Source organism: Lathyrus oleraceus, chromosome 7 (genome assembly GCF_024323335.1).
Source record: "Lathyrus oleraceus cultivar Zhongwan6 chromosome 7, CAAS_Psat_ZW6_1.0, whole genome shotgun sequence".
Classification (NCBI taxonomy): domain Eukaryota; kingdom Viridiplantae; phylum Streptophyta; class Magnoliopsida; order Fabales; family Fabaceae; genus Lathyrus; species Lathyrus oleraceus.
Window position 1 is genome coordinate 7,611,382 of NC_066585.1, and position 20,489 is coordinate 7,631,870.

Here is a 20,489-nt window from a genome sequence, read left to right on the forward strand (position 1 = left end):
CTCCGTTAAGTATTTGTTCATAAACGTTATCCTACAAACAAAAATCGATAGAGATATAAGTATCAAAATAGAGGTTAGCCATACCTACCTCCTGGAAGGAGTGAGGATCACTTGAACCACTGATATATAATAGAGAATGAGCTAAAGTCTGACCTTTGATAATCTGCAGATGGAGCAATGTAGTCAGAGCACCTATCTCAAAAGACTCTGAAAGCGACGAGATGATCTCATCGTAGATTATCAACTTACTTTAAATATGATGAAAATAAAAATTAAACACTATTAAAAATCTAATAGTTATAATTAAGTGAAAAATGTAAAATATCTTCACATTATATAGACTTTTAAAAAAATTATAATATACAATAGAATTTTAAATCTTTAATGTGCAATCCTACCTCGTGGTAACAATATAATTTAATCCCATAAATTTAAATAAGAAACACCTTATTAAAAAAAACAAAACAAAATAACAAACACCCCATATAAAATTATGCAATAAAATAACTTTCCTCTATATTTATTGTTTTCAAAAAGCTCATCAAATCATTATTCTAAACACATTTTAAGAAATAATTTAAACAATTTTCTCATCGATGATCAGTCGGAGTCGCAGTACTGAACTCAACCGCCCGGCAATCGCAGTCGGAACTTTCCGTCGACGCCGAAACAGTTAAAAATCCATTCAGGTTTTTTTCTTATCAATCATCATTACAAAATTGTAAAAATAGCCCCTTTATACCAAACCTAATTCCACATTAAACTCCTTCAACAATCATTTTATCAATCATCATTGCTAAATTGTAAATTTCTTCAACAATCCTTTTATCAAACAGAGTTTCCAATCTCATAATATAATCTATGAAATTGTTCTGGTGATGCTGAAGTTAGTAACAATTGAGATAGTTAAAATGTCGTTATTAGGTTTTGTTGTATGTAGATTATGGTGTTTAATATACCGATTGAAAATGTAACTGCAGCTTAGGAATACAATATCTTTTGTTATTTAGCTTAATTTTTTTAGTTAAGTGAGTTGTCGCGGATTGGAAGCCGCGCCTCTAGAGTCTGATGTCTTACACAACTACCAACTGAGTTGGCTTAACAGGACTCGCTAATCTTTATTTGTTCATTCATTTTTCAATTATATGAACTTAAGGAAAACTCATTTTCAAACAGGTTGTGTAAGGTTCCTGGACTTTACTTTCTTCCACAATGGCTAACAAATCTAAAGAAGAACCTAACACTGCTCCTAAACCTGATACGTGGTACAATCTCACACTAGGACCTTCTTTCAAAGATGATTCTGCTAACAAATACTGCACTCTCCGATGTAAGCTCTTCCCAACATATTACCTAATATTATTCTGTTTGGTATTTTTTATTTTTAATTTTTTTTATGTGTTGAACTTTTTATAGATGAATTTAAGCCAGCTTCAGTTGATAAGACTAAGCCAGGAATGCTACGCAAGAGCAAAGAGAATAGGGTCTCTGTCGAATTTCAGAACAACCAAATAGGAAAACCCAAGGTCACATTTGAGGGAAATAGCGAGGAATACAAGGAAAATGATGCTGTCTTGTTCTTTGATGGTCAGACACTTCGATTGGAGCGGCTTGATAGGGCTGTAAAGCAACTGCGCCACCTTCGAATGCCTGGTGAGTCTTCAGCTGCTGCGTCTGGAACTGTTACTGCTCCATCTGGACCAGCTTTGGATCCTTGGTCACCCCCCATTGGGAAGAACACAAAACCAGCATATTTTGGCAGTGCCAGGAGCTCGAATCAAGCTGTTGCGGTAAGTGCTTACGAAATATTTTTAGCATAGTTGTTAGTAGTCTAGTTCATTACATCATTAAAATGTATGCTGTTGGATACTTTCCTTTATATGGTTATTTTATTTTATATATTAAGATTTTCAGGAGGGGCAATGTTAATTTGATTCTTTACATACGTACAAACGTACATAACATACAAGTCACTCGGCTACTTCTCACTTGATGCTTAGGCAGATATTTGCATCCTTGAATTACTCCACACTTTTTTTTATGTGTTCCATAATTGAGGAAAAGAAAGTGGATTATAAAATGACTTGAAACCGGTGAATTTGTATTTTTGAGGTTGGTGTATGTTGGGCTTCTAAATGAAGCACAAGTACTCTTACAAATCTCTTTTAGAAAGTGTTAACCTTTTTTCTGTTTTAGCTAAGCTGTTAACTATTTGGCGACGGAAGGGAAGGAAATTATTCATTCCTTGTCCTTATCGCTTTTCTTACCTTATTTCCTTGCATTTACATTTATTCTTCACAGGTTGAAGTGGAACGTATTGATATTGGTGAACCTGAAAATACTGGTATGTATGATATGATTACAGGGTTTCTATAATGGAATATTTGAACACTGTAGATTTCCTTGATTAATTGATTTTCTGATGACTTGTGAGTACTTTCTATTTTGTCCTTTTTCGGTTGCATTTCTGTTTCCCACTTTGCAACCTTTTCCTTCAATCAGATGCAGGTAGGATATCGTACTAAACTTTTCATTTTGACATATTATTGTAACTTGATGCTGCCAAGTATAGACTGTTAAATTACATTTGCGAGGAATTATTTTATATTATCATATCCACTGTTGTGTAAATGTATCTTATGCATTCTTTCCAACATGATAGTTTTCACGTTCCTTTGTTGCATCTTCCAAAATGTCTATGGTATCTTCTATGTAGTTCTATGCACATACCCAAGATATTTTGCAGGATGTGTGCTTTTTGTTGTTTTTAGAAGTGATGCTTTCACAATTGATGAAATAGTTTGCAGTGACTTTACTATGCATTTGTTGAACTAAAATTAATTTAATATTATACTTATCGTAATGCAGGCATCAAGTCTGATTCTAAGAGGTCATATGATCAACTAAATGAACCGCCCACTGTTTCTGCTGCCTCACCCGCTGCCATAGATGAAGTTGGGGAACATAGAGATATAGACATTGATGACCTTTTTGGAAGTGGAACACCTGAGGATGACAATAATGTTGAAGAAAAGGATAATGTTGGATTTGACATGAATGTTCCCATCACTGATGATGAGATCGCTGATGTGGATGATAGTGGTGACGAGGTGGACAAAGGACCCAATGCCGCCGAAGCTCTCAGAGCCCAAGTGAATGCAGAGGGGAAGGGTGAAGAAACATCTACTTCTAGCAGTAGCAGTGACAGTGGAAGCAGCAGTGATAGTGGTAGTGGGAGCAGCAGCAGCAGTGATAGTGGAGGCAGCGATGACGACTCAGTTACCTCAATATAAAATTGCACAACTATGATTTTTTCTTTCTTTTCCTTTTATCAGTTATCATTGCAACTAATCCAATATATAGAATGTGTTTATTAAGCCCGGGCGAGAAGAATGTAGATTCTAAAAGGTTATTAATGATGTGGAATATTTGATATTTTGTGTTGTCTTTGATTTTACTTTGTGATCATCATTGAAACATGATAAGCAAATTTGAAGGTTATATCATCTTCATTATAAATCTTTTGTATTTTGTGATTCAAGTAACCCCTCTTGGAATTAATCTATGTCTGCTTGAAGAATGGGATTATGCAGAAATGGAAACGCTTGCTGCAGAAGGAAGCGATTGGTTGAAGAATAATGGTTCAAAGAAGTTGGGGGACTGGAGATCCTCAGATGTGGACAGAAAAAGTCATGTGGTTATGTTTCTATGGTGTTTCTTTTCATGTGTGGTGTCCGGTGTTTCTTTGAATTCATCACGGCACCGGTGGGAGTATATATGTGTTCAGATGACACCACAAGAAACCATACAACCATGGACATAACACGTATACTACTCAGAACAAAATACTCATCGGTGTTGAATGAGACTTTGGACATGCATATTAGTGGATATGTATTTAGGATTAAGGTGGTAAAAGATTCTCACGGACCTCTTAGAATAAATCTACCTAAGCAGCCTTAAAAGGGTTAGGACTCATCTAAGGATGACTGTCGAAGGGAGTATTATTGTATATGTTTCCTTGAATCGGAACTCATACTTATATGGGTATTAATTTTTTGTATTTGTACTCACATCCTATACACATATCCGTTATCTATATTTCTAGTAAAAATAAATTAATGAATTATAAAATAAAAAAACACTCAAAATTTTAATATTGAATTATAAAATAAATAAATATTCATATTAAAATGTTTGATACTTTATATTGATAATTTTTTTTAAAAATTGATATACATAAATTTTTATATAATAATATAAATGATAATATATAAACATATATTGTACGGGTATGGGGCGAGTTGGGTACTAAGGTACTCGTACCTGCACCCATATTGACTTATTATAGTGGGTATATACTTGTGTCAATATCCGAGTCCTCTTTATAAATTTTTACTCTATCCGTTGTGAGTATTTTTTGCGGGTACCTAGTGGGTATGTGCCAAATTGTCATCCCTAGACTCATTAGAGTTCTAAGAGTATTTCGACGAATGGAGTGGAGAAGAAGATGGTTCAAAACTTAAGGCGGAGTGTAATGATGATAATTCTGAAAGAATTAATATAAAGAGAGATTTTGAAAAAGAGATTAAGTCAAATGAAGCCATAGTGGTGTACGAAGAGGCGACCATGAGAAAACGAAATAGTATTGGGCAGAAAAGGAAGGAGTTGATGGTGACAAGGGAAGCCAGGTTTAATCAAATGGTGGCGAATGTTGATCATCCTAGGTCAACGATGGACAAGACAAGATATCATAAAATAATAGCAAAAAAAGTTGGAGGTAGAATAGAAGGTGACGTGGATAATGAAGTCAAAGGATTTTCATCTAGTAATAATGAAGGAAAATAGTCGTGGAAACTTAGCAATCAGGAGGTTGGAGGCAAATAATATAATGTGGCATAGCTTGAGGCACAAGGAAAGTATGCTTAGGCAAAAATCAAGTTAGAGATGAATTATAGAGGATGACTCTAACTCAACGTACTTTCATTTTGTGACGAAGAGGAGATATATAAGAAACTGCATAATGGCCTTAAACACAGTTGGAGATCGATTAGAGCAAGTTGAGTAAATCAAAGGGGAAACTAATAACACTTTCAAAGGAAATTTCAAGAATCATCTCCATCTAGAATGTAACACCTCCGTTTTTTCGAGTTATTATTTTAATTGATTTATTTGTATCTTAATTTATTTATCATGTGTGATAATTGAATTGATTTTGGGATGTGTGACCTTGAGGTGGGGGTGTAGAGAGTAAGTAGAGGTTAATGGTGTTTATTTAGAATAATTAGAATTATTTTAATAATTAAAATAATACCATTTTATGGGATTTATTTAATTAACATAAGAATTTAGAGAGTTTGAATTCAATTTGTAAACTAAGGGAAATATAGGGGAGGAATGAGTAAGAGTATTTGTTAGTAAGGGAAAGAATTATAATTATGACTAGATTATCCTAATTATATAAGGTTAAGAGATAACCTAGGCTAGGGATTTTTCTATCAGTGCATGAAAAAATATTATAGGCATAAGGGAGATAGAAGGTTAGAACTTTGGAGAGAAGGGAAGAACAATCAAATACTATAATTTTTTTATTGCTGCTAGAAACACCGGGTAAATGGGAGAACTATATCAATAATTGGTATATGCACGAAGGGTGGAATTGAGGAGTCCTTAACCTCCATTAGGGCAATTGGGATTTTGATTTAATCCTAAGTTTGATGGTTTTCTGATGTTATATGTTGTTTCAGATGTGAAAATGCATGCACTAATATGAGGATAAATTTTGTTCTTATGTTGTTTTGATATGTTCACCTTTGTTAGGGGGTTAGAGCTTTTGGGATTAAGTGACTAAATGTGTTAAAATCGTTGAATTAATCTGTTATGAATGTATTATAACATGTATGATGAATTCGGTGTCGAAATAGAGGGTTTAAAAGTAATTTTGGGAGATCACATCGTTCTCCACTTTCAAAATCAAGTTTCTGCTTTTGTAGCAAGCTGTTGATGGGCGTCATCCCCTTTGAAGCGTTGGCGGGTAGCCCATCATGTCTCCCGATCACGTGTGTTGATACAGAGCGTCACAGTGGTGGTGGGTTAACTTTGATGTTGATGACAAGTGTCACACCTGTGATGCCTAGGGCGTCATGGGCCTGGAAGTTTTACAGATGGTTTATTTTCTTGTAACGAGTTGCACAATTTGATTTTTTTGACTTTTATGAATTGTTTGGCTACTGTTAGCAGCTAGTTGATGTTGTTTTTGGGTGAATTGTTGATTAACATGATTTTAATCGGGTGTTGTGAATTATTACGATTAATTGGATGTTGTTGATGAATATGATTATGAATGATTGTTGAGCATATTGATGATGAAACATGTTATGCTGATTTCGTTGTGGGATAATAGTTCAGGAGGGGAATTGTTATCGTTGGGTTAATGCATGTTTTATTTATTGTCGGGAGGGTACTTTAAACATCATGTTGTTGTTTCATTGACGTGTTGTGACGTGCATTTATTATGTTATTGTTGTTGATGAAAGAGGCAAGTTGCAATTCGAGTATGATGGATTGGTGACTTGTCCCAAATTCGAGTAGGGTGGATTCGAGGTTCGATTAGGGTGAACTCGATTCTTGAGTGAACCAATTGATGATGATACGATACCACATGCATATGACTCTAGTTGAAGTTGTGAGTCTCATTGCATATTTTAATTGATGAATATGTGATTATTTGTGTATGTTGATGGATTGAGTTTTATAATGTTATTGTGTGATTGTTATGGTATGAGTAAATTTTTGAATTCTACCTTGCAGTTTATACGTTAATTTACTGATGTGAATTCTTACCCCTTTGCTTTGATGTTGTCCATCATGGATATCTCGCAGATACTCAGGAGTAAAGTTATTGTTGTGAGTAAGAAATAACTTTTAGAGTTATTTTTATTTGTTATCGCTTTTATTATTAGTCTTCATGCTCAGATTCTGTAACACTTGGGGGGGATGCTTTCGTTTATTACGTTTGATGTTGATGTGTTTATTTTGCCGAAGTTTAACAACTGTTATGTTGAGATGTTTTTGAAGTTGTTGAGAGTTGAATATGGAATTTCCTTTTAAGTTATTTTATGAAGGGTGAGTCTTTATAAAACGAAAATTGAAGTTAAATATTATATTATTGCGATTAATATGGTTCTGCTGCAATGATACCCTAAGTGAATTTGAGATGCGATGACAAATGTTGTATGTTGTTTATTTTTCCGCAACGTGTTTTCTGATTGTCTATGTGTTATTTGAGAATTGTCATTGGTGACACCTTAAATTGTCGAGTAATTCCTTATTATAAGTTTAGGTGTTTAGGATGTCACATAGTGGTATCAAAGTTGGTCGGTCGGTCCCGCCAGGGTTTTGCATGATAATTATTCCCTAGTATGCGACATGTGTGTACATTGCCAATGCATTGTTTCTTCTAATGTTTGTTTGATGATGTGGAGAATGGCTGGAAGAAACAATCATGCAATTACTGATGCTTTTGAGTTAGTGGCTTAGGCGTTGCTTTGGCAACAAAATCAAGTCGGTAATGAGTTTCGTGGCTTGGGAAAGTTTCAGTAGAATAATCCATGATGTTCAATGATAAGTATTATTCTTGCTAAAAACACTAAAGGATTGACTTCCTTGTTCTAAGTCAAGAAGAGCCTAAAATGAATGATTGAAATGCATGTTATGTGAGTTTTTCGTGTTCTCTATCTCTCCTTTTATCTTCCAAACATCCTCATATTTATAGGTTTTCATCCTCCTCCCCTTTTTTTCCTGACCCTCCATATCCTTCCTAAAAATCATCTATCAGTAACGTCTGCCGCCCCTATAATTTCCATTTAACGTTTGCCTCCTCAGTAATTATAACTCCCTGCCATAATGTGTCACATTGTAACCGATCCTTGTGACCCTTCACATGGCATACCGGCCTTGTCATCGAATCCGACCTGTACAATTCGCTCCATTCTCGGCTTATGGGAAGTCAACTCCTCCTTGCTTACTCAGACCTACTGATCAAATTCCAATTAGTAGATGACAACTCGATAATCTAACCTGCTAACTGTAACACCCATTTTTCTACCCCAAATTATTAGCATATAATCAGAGTAAATAAGCACGCATATAAAGAAAAGGGCGTCACATCGACGTTTTCGAAACTTAAAATTTTCAAAAACCAACAATATACCTGGTCATTCAAAATAACACATTTCACTCATCATGAATATTCAAGCAATATGCGTTAGCAACGGAAAATAAAGAATACTCATGTATTTCATAATATGATCCATGTCCCATACCATGATCATCTCTCAATAATCACTTCAAATAAAATAAACAAGTAATGACATAAAGCATACCAAAATAAGGTACGAGTTCAATACCACTAATCTACCCAGTGTTACATGACCAGAGCATTGACTCATTACCTAATTTCAAACTAAATACGGAAACTCTCCAGCTATTCTTGAGCGAGCTACCGTCCACCTACTCCAGCAATACTACTCTGTAGTATCTGCATGATACCCATGTAAAGGTAACATTCAAACAGAAAGGGTGAGAATTCCAAATCATTATGAAATATCATAATAAGGCACAATGAATTAAAACACAATTAAAGAATTCATCACACTTTGTATTATTATATCAATGATATTAACAGACAATCATTCCACATATTTCAAATGTACATCATGTAACACCTCAAAATTTGCCCTCCTCTCTTGGGACTAGCATTAACATATTTGCATTGCATTTTAGGACATTAGGCAGTTCATGTTGCATATCATGTGGTTACATTATGCAAGCCATTCTCCCAAGTCTTGATCAGAAGATGAGGAAGTCAAAAGTGCAAGCCTAGGTTACTGACTGATCATGGCCATCTGAGGATTGGGCTGTGGATTAGGGTTTTATGATTCTCCAAGGGTATTGGTCTTCATATTGATTGAATGATACATCATCATCACCATGGTGGGATGTCATCAGAAGATTGAAGAAGATTCCTTGAGATTAGGGTTTTGACCACTGGTCAACCCTAATCAGTTGCATTGGGCCAATCAGGGCTGGATCAGGAGATGGGGTTTCTGATGATTCTGGGGTTCATTCTTTGGTTATATGGTGATTATTGAGGCTAGGGTTTCACCATTGAGCCATTTCAGTTGGAGATTGGGGTTCAGATTGATCTGTGCATTGCCCAATTCATCTGTCAGTTGAAAAGTCAACTGTGGTCAACTGTACATGATCTGGTGAATTTGGAGGTGGAAATGAGTTAGACACACTTCATTCATGTTGGAACAAGTGTTAAATGACATCTCAAAGCTTAAAAATGAAGAAAATCAAGTCAGGACAAAAACTGCCAAAAATAGCAGGTGACTGGTAACTGAAGTTTCCAAAAGTGGAAAGTTTTTGACCTCAAAAACAGAAGTCCAAGGAAGCTTCAAATGAAAAATTGTTCAACATGACAGATGTAGATCTTGTTCTCACCTTTCCAAAAAGTCCAAGAACTTGAAAATCCAATGTACGGTTTGCAAGATATGGCTCAGTGAATTTCAGAAAAGACCCGTAATCAGGAGGGCATAACTACCACGTGGTTTATCCAAAATGCAAGTTCTTTATATGCACAAACTCCATTTAATGTGTACTTCAAAGTTGCATAATTGGATTTTTTGGAAAAGGCTCCATGCAAAATGCCATTTTTGAAGTGAATCAATTTAAGGAGAGGGGCAAAATGGTCCAATTTTGGAAATATGGAGAATTTGGAAAAAAGGCCAATGCTATTAGCTTCCAATGGATATTTTAGACTTGTTTCAAGTGTTAATTTTCTGCTGAATTTGCTTCTAAGCATTGAAGAGCTTAACTCCAAATTGCACATAAACCAATTTCCACTAATCATTTCTCTTGCTTAATTGTAATTAAGTTTAGATTAAGCACTGCATATAAAAACAAAACTCTAACAGAATTTGGAGAATCTTTTTCTGCTAATCACAATTTTGAGAAACTTCTACACAACCACATTTTCACTGCATAACGGAAAACCGATTCTCTCACAGTCACATTTTTTTTGACAACCCCTTCTTCACAATCACAATTCCAAAAAAAATTCTTCACACTCGTTTTGGGGAAGCTAACAGAAAATCACAACAGCTAATCATTTTCTCTCACGATCCCAAACTTCACAATCTCAATTTCCATCTAACAGAAAAAAGCAAAAAGCTCTCAAGCTCTCTCACATTTTTCTCGGTCAAGGACCTTTTTCACCAATTCATCGACGATCCTTGAAGCTTGATGCGAATCCTTGGTGGATTTGTCAATTATACTTGTTTTGGAGTTTCTGTTTGCAGGATTCGAAGCTCAATACGCAAGATTTCGCAACCGTAGAAAGAAGGTTCTTCCATACCGGCTTCACGAATTCTTGATAATCCAAGCGACTTCGAGCTGAATCGAAGACTCCACGCACCTCCTACAACTAATCGCTGCATCTGTTCGCGCGAGATCGAAGTTCAATCGCGCCGAATCCGCATCGCATCGCAAGAAAGGTTGGAAATCGAATCTTGTGTTTCGTCAAATTGAGTTAGGAGTGTTGTAGATTGTAGCTCGTAGATTGTATAACAGCTTTTGGATTGTAATTTCGTTGCGATTTGAGTGAGTAATTGTCAATTTAAGTTTCGATGCGTTTCCTTCTTGCTGTCGATTCGTGCTGCATGTTAATCTATAGAGGAAATCGCATCCATATCCTTGCTCGCGATCGAGAATCGGTCCGATCGGTACATAGTTTATGCATTTCCGTTACGCTTGCTCAAACCTGCGTTTCCAGATGAAGAACGCTTTGAGAAGACGATGAACATTCTTGCTTTTCTGGAAAAAGAGTGCGTTGGATCCATCGCGTTTCCATTTCAATGTCGCTTCATGTTTTTCGTCCCAGATGCGATCTCCACCGCTCATCACGCCTAATTGAAACGGCGACGTATAAGGCCAAGCGTTAAAAATTTCAATTGTGCCACTGGCACCAAATTAAATTTAATAAACCTAATATAATTCTAAATAATTATTAAATAAACATTTTAAAACTTAGAAAATTCATATGATATTCAATAATAATCCAAAAAATACCATATTTTTTTGTTAATCATAATTTTTTCCCTATTATTTTATAAAGATGAAAAACAAAATAATGCTTGGTAGAAAATCCAATTGGACCTAGAGATGTTTTTAATGTACATATTTTCCTACACATTACCATTTTAATTCTATACTCCACATACTATATCCAAAATAAGTGAAAATTGAAACATGACTTCTAGACATCCTTCTGGATTTTTTGACATAGGTTTGGGAGTTTTTTAGCCTATGGTCTATTATATATGAATTATTGAAGTTGGACATGTATATATGTGACATAGTTTGGCATGCTGAATTCCCCAAATATTTTTCCATGCTTCCCATTGGCCAATGGCCCTAATTTTTTGCATGAAGCTTGTTTAACATGTTAGCTATCACTGATAATTTTTGTGGATTTTTACAATCAATTTCCAATTTGATTCATATTTTTTCTTACTGCCTAGCATGTTAGAGTTCCATTGGTGTAACCTTTAGCATTTATGTTGCCATATCCTCATAATTAATCCAATGGACATGAAAATTGATAGCATAATTCCTGACACATTAATGTAGCTTTTGGCTTTGGTCCTACTGATTTATGATGCACCATTGCTGTTTACCATTAGATTGAAGTTGGTGTATAATTTTTGACTTCATTTGATGTTGTTTTTGCATGCTGTACCATGTTTAATTAATTCCTATTGATCTACTAGTCCAAATGATTTGAAATTTAATATGTGGCTTGTTGAATGCCTTCTGGTTAGGATAGAATTTTTGTGGATTTTTTGGATCCTTTTTGACATGTGGTTGGATATGATCTTGCTGGTTGTTTGTATGAGACTCAACATTGCTTCATTTGCCTTCTAGGTTGCATAATTTAAAATAGGAACATAGTTTGAATATGGGACCAATTAGGATCCCTTTGTATTTGATATTACTTGGTTTTCATCATGAATTGGCTGCTGTTTTAGGATTTTTCCATCTTTTTGACCCTAGGCTAGTCCTAGTGGTCATAGTACTTACCTTTGAGTGTGATTGTACCTTTTCAGGTTAAAGATAATGATTAAGGAGATTTGCTCACATTATGGATTGTGTTACTTGACACATATGACTAATGTATTTGTTTTGTAGGATGTTGGTTCATGTGAGCCTTGTGCTATGCACCTCATTATTTGTATAATTGTACTTGGTTAATTGATCATTATATTGTTGTCTGTTTGTGAAAGTAGATGCTGATTCTGTTTGACTTTTGTACAGGTACCTTTAGTTGCTCAATTCCTTGCGAACTTTTGCTTTGCGTTGCTTAAGCAACTTGCATTGAGGTAGGTCTTCTTGACTTCATGTAGTCTGGAGACCCGGCTGCTACCGGGCCGGGCAAATAAATGTCTGAAGTCCTCCTTAAGAGGCAATGATTGTGTTTGTTTATTTTTAAGCCCAAGCAGGAAAAGTCCTTCAAGTAAGGCAATTGGTGGAAGGTAGGGACAAGCAACCTGTCCCCCACTATTCAGTGAGTCTTCTCCTTGCTCCCATTACATGGTTGTAGCATTGAGATCAAAAGCCCAAGATCTGTGCAGTGCACATTGTGTCAGAGTCATCGAGTATAGAAGGGTTCCCCTATTCTGGACCCATGCTCATTTGTCAGCTCTCCCTGGTTAGGGATATGAGTTGTGAGGTCTGATCCTCACTTCACCTCTTCATCTGCTTCACCTTAGCCTCGTAATGGCAAGGTTAAGAGCAAAACCAGCCTGTACAGACGACTTGCTTAGGCAGTCAAACCCGATTGATTGAGCCCCTTGTTTGGCTATAGTGGGTGTTATGTGGACATTTGATTGACATGTTTGTGTTGTTTGAGATGCCTGTTCTCATCTGATATATGCTTGTATATTGTATGCTTGTGTGCTAGCTTCTTTCCTGGTTAGGATAGGCTTGTTTATGCAAGTAGGATAGAAAACCGAACTTAGGGTTAACGATGCATGACAACATTAGGCTCGAGTCTCAGCTCCCTAATTGTGTATCTTTCCCCGGTTTCTGGTTAGCAATTTAGTCCCTTTCAGGGGAACTACATCGCCCTGATCCTCGTTCCAGACGAGGTATGTAGGCAGGTGGTCGTGCGAGACCACTCCGGGCAACCTTTTTCTTTTTTGCGTGCGTTTACTTGTTATCTGACTGCGTGTTTTGGCTCGGATGCCGACGTAAGTCCAGTAAGTGGCTGTCGGGCTCCCAGTTTGCCCTTTTGAGTGAGTTTTGGTTCGGATGCCGACGTAATTCCATCCAGTGGTTGTCGGGCTCCATGTTTGCCACCCTTGCTTGTTTGTATGTTTTGGTGTTGTTTGGCGTGTGTAAGCCGAACTACAGTGGCTCTGATTCTTGTTCCAGACAAGATATGTAGGCATAAGGTGCGATACCTTATCGAGCCCGTTTCTCTTAACCCCACCTGCGTTCCCCGTGTGTGTGTGTGATGTTTAGCAACCTATTCTGTATTCTAGGACGTGGATCCCTAGGAGTACCTAGGACGTGAGGGGTGCTAATACCTTCCCCTTGCGTAACCGACTCCCTTACCCTGTCTCTTTGGTCGCGAGACCATGTCTTTCCAGGTTTCTCTGAGCGTTTCCTTTCCCTATCTTGGGATAAATAACGCGCAGTGGCGGCTCTGTGTGTGTTTTCTTTTTCGAGCTTCGCCGGTTGATTTTTCGCAGGATGCGACAGCTGGCGACTCTGCTGGGGACTTGCGATGTAGACCTATGCTGGTCCATCGTCCCTAAGCGAGTCCTTCCTAGCGTTCTAGGATTAGTTTAGGTTGCTTGTTTGTGTTATTTATTGCATTTATTATTCTAACCAGTGTGTATATACTTGCATTAAGTATGTGCATGCATCATTACTGTCACGTTGCCATCTTCCTCTGCAGGTGGTTCTGTTACTTTGGGGTGGGTGTTCTGAGTGGGGCTAAAACCCAGGCCCGAGTATACACCTAGGACTAGTGTGGTCTCACGTTGCCTCTTTCATGTTAAGTCAACATGTGCCTGGCGGCGTGATGTGCCACAAGCCGGACGAGGCTCACTTGATAGTGCTCATCTCTGTGGATATTCCGCTTTGTTTGAGTCACTCCATTTGAGTTGTTGACTCTGGTGACCGATCATTCCCGGATCTTTGGTTTAGACGATTTTAAGGGAGCTACAATGGCACACCCGAAAGGGCAAACCCATTGAGTATCTCCGCCCGATTGTCGAGACTATTATCCGCCTTAGGATGGCTTGTTTAGAACCTACCTGTGAGGGGAGGGTTGTTCTGTCAGATGTTTGTTCAGATAGCCTTCAGATGGTGACCTTTTGATCTGTGATTCAGAGACATAATTATAAGTCGGATTTATGGTTATTTATTGCTGTGACGCCGGAGTGCTGTCCGTGACTTATCAGTGGGGATCCGTTTATTTCGGATTCCCCGGGCCGAGATATGTATCAGTGGGGATCCGTTTATTTCGGATTCCCCGGGCCGATTCAGATGATGGTGTGTCTGCTCAGAGATGGTCTGGTGTTGATGATGATGATGATGCATCTGTCTTCCGTTTATTTCGGAACCCGTGGATCAGATTGGTGATTATTTGTCCACTCAGATGGTTATGATCAGTTCAGAGCCCAGATTCAGTACAGATAATCAGATGGCTTGGAGGATGGCAACGCATTGCATTCATTCATCAGCATCATTGCATTTTGCATTATTTGCATCTAACCCATGTTTACCCATATGCAGGGACACTTTTGATCGAGATTCTGGTTGAGAGATTTTCTGCTCCAGTATGAGGACCGGTTTGAAGAACAACATTGCTTACAGTTTCTTTGATCCAGAGATTGGTGTGCTCAAGGATATGATAGCATTGATTACTCCTGACCATGTGGGAATGTTTAGAGAGTCATACGGCGGTATTCTGAAGATGGTTTTCAGACTCACTGACTGCGACAGGAGCGCCATCCACACTCTTCTTCAGTTCTATGACCCTGGGTTGAGGTGTTTCGTTTTTCCAGACTATCTGTTGGGACCTCTGATGGAGGATTATGTCAGCATCCTGGGTATTCAGATCCGTGATCAGATTCCTTTCCATGTCACTAGGGCGGAGCCGGACGTCCTTGGGATTTCACGTGCTCTTTATTTGAGTCCGGAAATGGTCAAGGAAGGTTGGAAGGAGAAGGGAAAGTTACCTGGATTTCATTTGAGTTTCTTGGAGGCTAATGCCAAGGAACATGCTGCTGCGGGTAACTGGAAGACGGTTTGTGCTCTGATTGCTGTGAGCATTTATGGGATTGTTCTGTTTCCTAACCAGAAGAATATTGTGGACCATAATGCTATCAGATTGTTTATGCAGAGAAACCCTATTCCTACCCTGATTGGAGATGTCTACTACTCAGTGCATAACAGGAATGAGAAGAGGCGGGGTGGTCTGGTTAGATGCTGCTCTCAGTTGCTCTTTAGATGGTTCATGGGGTATTTGCCTTCCCGAGGTGCGTTTGTTCAGATTGACCCTAGTGTCAAGTGGTCCTTCCGATTAATGGGTCTGCGGGCTGATGACATTGCTTGGACTCATAATGGTTTAGCTGGTCAGGACTTCATATGTAGTTGTGGGAGTTTACCTAATGTGCCTTTGGTGGGAGTTCAGGGTTGCATTAATTACAACCCGATGCTTCTCCGGAGACAGATGGGGTTTGCTATAGAGGGTCCTCCTCTCGGGCGAGAGATTCAGGAGTCCTTCTATTTCCCGATTGATGGTAACCAGACCAAGTTGAGGCAGGTATTGGACGAATGGCGAGATATCCAGAGGAGGGGTAAGGTTCCTTATGGCAAAGTCAACTGCCGGTATTTTCCACTATTTGAGGATTGGTTGCGGAAGAGGATTGAGTCTACATTTCTACCGTTCCCTGGAGGTGACTCAGTGTGTCCTAGGATTGAGGGTCCAAGTTCTTCTGTCAGCATGGATGAGTTCTTAGAGGTGAAGCGGGAACGAGATCAGCTACTTGCAGAGAAGACGGAATTGGAGATGAGTGTCGCTCGGGTTCAGAGAGCTAATCAGGAGCTCAAAGCAAAGATGGAAGATCAGGATAAGCGGCATGCTTTGGAGACCAAACGCTTTGAGATGGATACAGCCTACTATGGGAAGATCAGCCAAGCTTTAGCATCATCCAACCGGGAGCACGATATCACTAAGGATAAGCTGTTCAGAGCGTCAAAAGTCATCGAAGATGAGAAGAGAAGGCAAATCATAGTGAAGGATCAGAGAGATGAGAGAGCCAGAGTCCTCGCTGCAGAGTGGGAAGCGGAAAAGGCAAAGATCAGGGCCGAGAGAGATCATTACATGGCAGAGAGAGACCACTACTTCAGGCAGATGAAGATTCATCAGAAGGAAGTTGGAAGACTACAGCAGGAGAATACCGAGCTCAGGTTCGCCGCAGAGTTCGCGAGGATGGAAGATGAGATAGGGCCATCTGTGGGACCCTCATCTAGCTAGATCTTTCATTTGTGTTGGATTACCGTCAGGCTTGTTGACGGAATTCACTTGTCTGTATTTCTTTCCTATTCTGGAGGATTGTATCTGACCTTATCGGGTTGATGTATGACTGTTGCACTGATTGTGCACTCTTTTGGTTATGTGATGGCGATTTTCATTCAGTGACTGGTCTTCAAGCTTTATTTGCTTTACCGTATGCACTTACACAAGCACACACATGGTTGGGGGTATTCTTGCTAAATCACATATCTCCGATCTGCACAACAAAATCAAACACTGCTAATCAGAATGTTAATGCCGGCTTATTATTTGTCTCGATGATGCCAGGGTCGAGAGACAAAGTGTCCTTCATATGGATAGACACTGCATACATGCATTAATCATGATAACTTGTGTTTTATTTTGCAGGTGACTATTACTAACGTGCTTGTTTGTAAACAGGAACCATTGCTCGCGCTCGAAGAGTAGTACCCCTGCACTCAACTCGCCCTCACCGATATTACACAAGAAGAAACACTCCCAGACTCATGGAGCTTCCCAGTGCTGATATGCTGGAATTGAAGGAGAAAATGACCGAACTGATCAATATAATGCAAGGTTTTGCCATTGGTCAGAAGGCTCTCGCAGATAAAGTTGAGAAACTCGAGCGGGTTTCTGCTCAGAACAGTGGGGTCAACCTGGATGGAGTCTCCAACCAGGGGCAGGGATCTCGTGATGGTGGAAAGAGGACAACAGTTGGTCTGGTGAATAATGCTGGTGCTGCTGGTCAACCTGGGCCTAGTCAGAATATGAAAGACAACTTTGTGCCTCCGTTTTATGGGTTTGACGAAGATCAGGAAGAGGATAGAGAGGCGGATCAATTCTCGATACAGAATGAGTCGTTTATGCCTTACAATATTCCACCCCAGAACCGGGAAATCCAGCTGCTGGCTGAGAAAATCAAAGTGCTTGAAAGTTATGCCACGCCAGGGGTGGTTAACATGTCCAACATGGGATTGGTGGAGGGGATTGTCATTCCTCAGAAGTTCAAGGCGCCTGCGTTCGACAAATACAATGGCAGTTCTTGCCCGGAAACTCATCTCCAGGCATTTGTCCGCAAAATCTCGGCATACACCGCGGATCAAAAACTGTGGATGTACTTTTTCCAGGACAGCCTGTCTGGAGGCTCCTTGGAATGGTACACCAAGTTGAGATCGTCCGATATCAAAAGCTGGCAAGATTTGGGAGATGCTTTCTTTAAGCAATACCAATTTAATGCTGATATGGCTCCGAGTCGTACCCAGCTGCAGGGTATGTCTCAAAAGCATAACGAAGGATTCAAGGAGTATGCGCAGAGGTGGAGAGAACTGGCTGCAAGGGTGCAACCTCCTCTGGTGGACAGAGAGATGTCCGATTTGTTCATGGGGACCCTGCAGGGGCCGTTTGCAGAAAGAATGGTGGGTTGCCCTGTCACCAATTTCTCTGACATTGTGGTGGCAGGAGAAAGAATCGAAAGTTGGTTGAAGCTGGGTAAAATCCAGGGTGGTGCATCTGCGTCTTCTTCAGGAACGAAGAAACCATTCGGTAATAACGGTCAGAGAAAGAAGGAAGGAGACACCAGTGCAGTTTATACACAGCGCGGACCCAGTAGGGACCGCTACTTCCAGCACAATGCTGCAGTAACAATTCCTGCTGAGTCTCAGTCAGCACAACCGCAACAACAACAGCAGCAACAAAGACAACCGTTCCAACAGAGGCCCCAGAGGGCTGGATACCAGGTCAGGGGCAGAGCAAATGATAGACAATTCGACAGGCCTCCGGTGACTTATTCGTTTCTGTTGAAGAAGCTTCTGGATCTCGGGCTGGTGCAACTGAGGACGCTGGCGCCTTTGAGACCTGATCAGAGGCCGCCCAGTTACAATGAAAATGCTAAGTGCGAATTCCACTCGGGTGCGCCCGGGCATAATGTTGAGGACTGCAAAGCTTTTAAGCACGTAGTCCAGGACCTAGTGGATTCCAAAGCAATCAACTTTGCGCCTTCTCCCAACGTAAATGCAAATCCCATGCCTGCGCATGGTCAGAGGGGAGTAAACGCTATTTCTGTGGAAGATAGAGTGGGGCTGTCTGAGGTCGATCAGTTGAAGACGCCTTTGGTTGAGTTGAAAAGACAACTGCTGATGAATGGGGTTTACCCGGGCTGTGGGTTTGAGTGTGCTGAGTGCACTATTTCTACGAATGGTTGTGAGCTTCTGAGGAAGCATGTCCAGGGTCTGATGGACGGTGGTGAGATTGTGGTCGAGAGGACTGAAGGAAAGAAGGAAGAGGTCTCCACCATAACCATTTTCTATGACCCGGTTGATTTGTCTAACCTGGTGGAGGAGGCTCCAGTTACCATCACGGTACCTGGGCCGATTCCATACGACAAAGAGGATGCCGTGCCATGGCATTATGGGGGAGAGGTATATTGTAATGGTGAGAGGTTGGAAGAACAATCTGCTAGTGAAACCACCGTGCTAAAGGTGGATAAGGCCGGTCCCAGCGGTTTCACTCGCAGCGGTAGGTTGTTTGCTCCCGACGCATTGAGGAGGGGGGAGGAAGAAAAAGAGAAAAAAGAAAAGGCCGAGGCTTTAGCCAGGGCAAAGGGAAAGGCTGTGGTGGATATTGGTAGTACCCCTGTGATGACACCGGCGCCTGCGGGGTCGGATAATAAATTTGATGATGAAGCTGAAGAGTTTCTGAGGATCATCAAGAAGTCAGAGTACAAGCTGGTGGATCATTTGCAGCAAACTCCGTCCAAAATCTCCATTCTTTCACTGTTACTGAGCTCAGAGGGGCATAGGGAAGCCTTGTTGAAAATATTGAAGAAAGCTTATGTGCCTCAAGAGATTACAATCAACCAGTTAGAGACGGTCGTATCCAACGTGCATGCTAGCCATGGGTTGGGCTTTACTGATATGGATTTGACCGTAGATGGAAGGAATCATAACCGAGCCTTACACATTGCAATGGAATGTAAAGGAGCCGTGCTTTCGCATGTGCTGGTTGATACCGGCTCCTCTTTGAATGTGTTGCCTAAGAAGGCCTTGGCAAAGCTGAATTGTGACGGACTGATTTTGACCCCGACTGATCTGATTGTGCGGGCATTTGATGGGTCAAAGCGGGCCGTATTTGGGGAGGTGGAATTGCCAGTGAAGATTGGCCCAGAAGTGTTTAAGTCGACCTTTTATGTTATGGACATCCAGCCAGCCTACAGTTGTTTGTTGGGTAGGCCGTGGATCCATGCTGCGGGAGCAGTTACATCGACTTTGCACCAGAAACTGAAATATGTCTGGGGAAGCCAAGTCGTTACTGTTTGCGGAGAGGAGGACATCTTTGTCAGCCACCTGTCTTCGTTTAAGTATGTGGAGATGGATGGAGAGATATGGGAAACGCCTAGTCAGGCATTTGAAACCGTTAAGGTGGAGAATGCCCTGTTCGCCAAGCAAGAGGAAGAGAAACCGTCCATCGCTTCATACAAGCAAGCTGCTGAGGTGGTCAAAAGCGGAGAAGCTCCAGGCCGGGGCAGGATAATGGAGGTCCCTGAGAAGAAAGACCGTTTTGGGGTTGGATATCAACCGGGCCGAGGCTTGGGACGAGGAAGAGGGGGTCGTACGTCTGTAACTTTCACCAGTGCTGGAATGCTAGATCCAGACCACATCTGCATGATGGGTGAAGATGCTGACAGCGACTGTGATATGGACCGATGGATAACACCGTGCGCACCAGGGATGGAAATCCACAACTGGAAAGCCGAAGAAATCATCCGGGTCACTCTCCTCGAAGAGTAATATTTTCCTTGTTTTCTTTCTTATTTGCATGCAAACCATACGTGATCGCCCGACACGTAATGGTCCAT

The 20,489-nt window shown here is 40.2% G+C and overlaps 2 protein-coding genes across 4 annotated transcripts in view; both read left to right on the top strand.

Annotated features, from left to right (window-relative positions):
- LOC127106316 (uncharacterized) overlaps window positions 1-3,519 on the top strand; it is an 86,761-nt gene extending 83,242 nt beyond the window's left edge. The window contains exons 1-5 of one of the 2 annotated variants that reach the window (XM_051043628.1): window positions 514-689; window positions 1,177-1,330; window positions 1,417-1,790; window positions 2,302-2,344; window positions 2,869-3,519. In XM_051043628.1, coding sequence (XP_050899585.1) covers window positions 1,213-1,330; window positions 1,417-1,790; window positions 2,302-2,344; window positions 2,869-3,293 — 960 coding nt within the window. In that variant the 5' untranslated portion in view covers window positions 514-689; window positions 1,177-1,212 and the 3' untranslated portion in view covers window positions 3,294-3,519. Of the gene's footprint in view, window positions 1-513; window positions 690-1,176; window positions 1,331-1,416; window positions 1,791-2,301; window positions 2,345-2,868 lie in introns of those variants that run through there. The other variant, XM_051043630.1, reaches the window with a different exon arrangement.
- LOC127106313 (uncharacterized) overlaps window positions 1-16,708 on the top strand; it is a 69,969-nt gene extending 53,261 nt beyond the window's left edge. The window contains exons 1-2 of one of the 2 annotated variants that reach the window (XM_051043625.1): window positions 12,256-12,443; window positions 14,869-16,708. In XM_051043625.1, coding sequence (XP_050899582.1) covers window positions 14,915-16,615 — 1,701 coding nt within the window. In that variant the 5' untranslated portion in view covers window positions 12,256-12,443; window positions 14,869-14,914 and the 3' untranslated portion in view covers window positions 16,616-16,708. Of the gene's footprint in view, window positions 1-12,255; window positions 12,444-14,868 lie in introns of those variants that run through there. The other variant, XM_051043626.1, reaches the window with a different exon arrangement.
- Window positions 16,709-20,489: the final 3,781 nt, after the last annotated feature.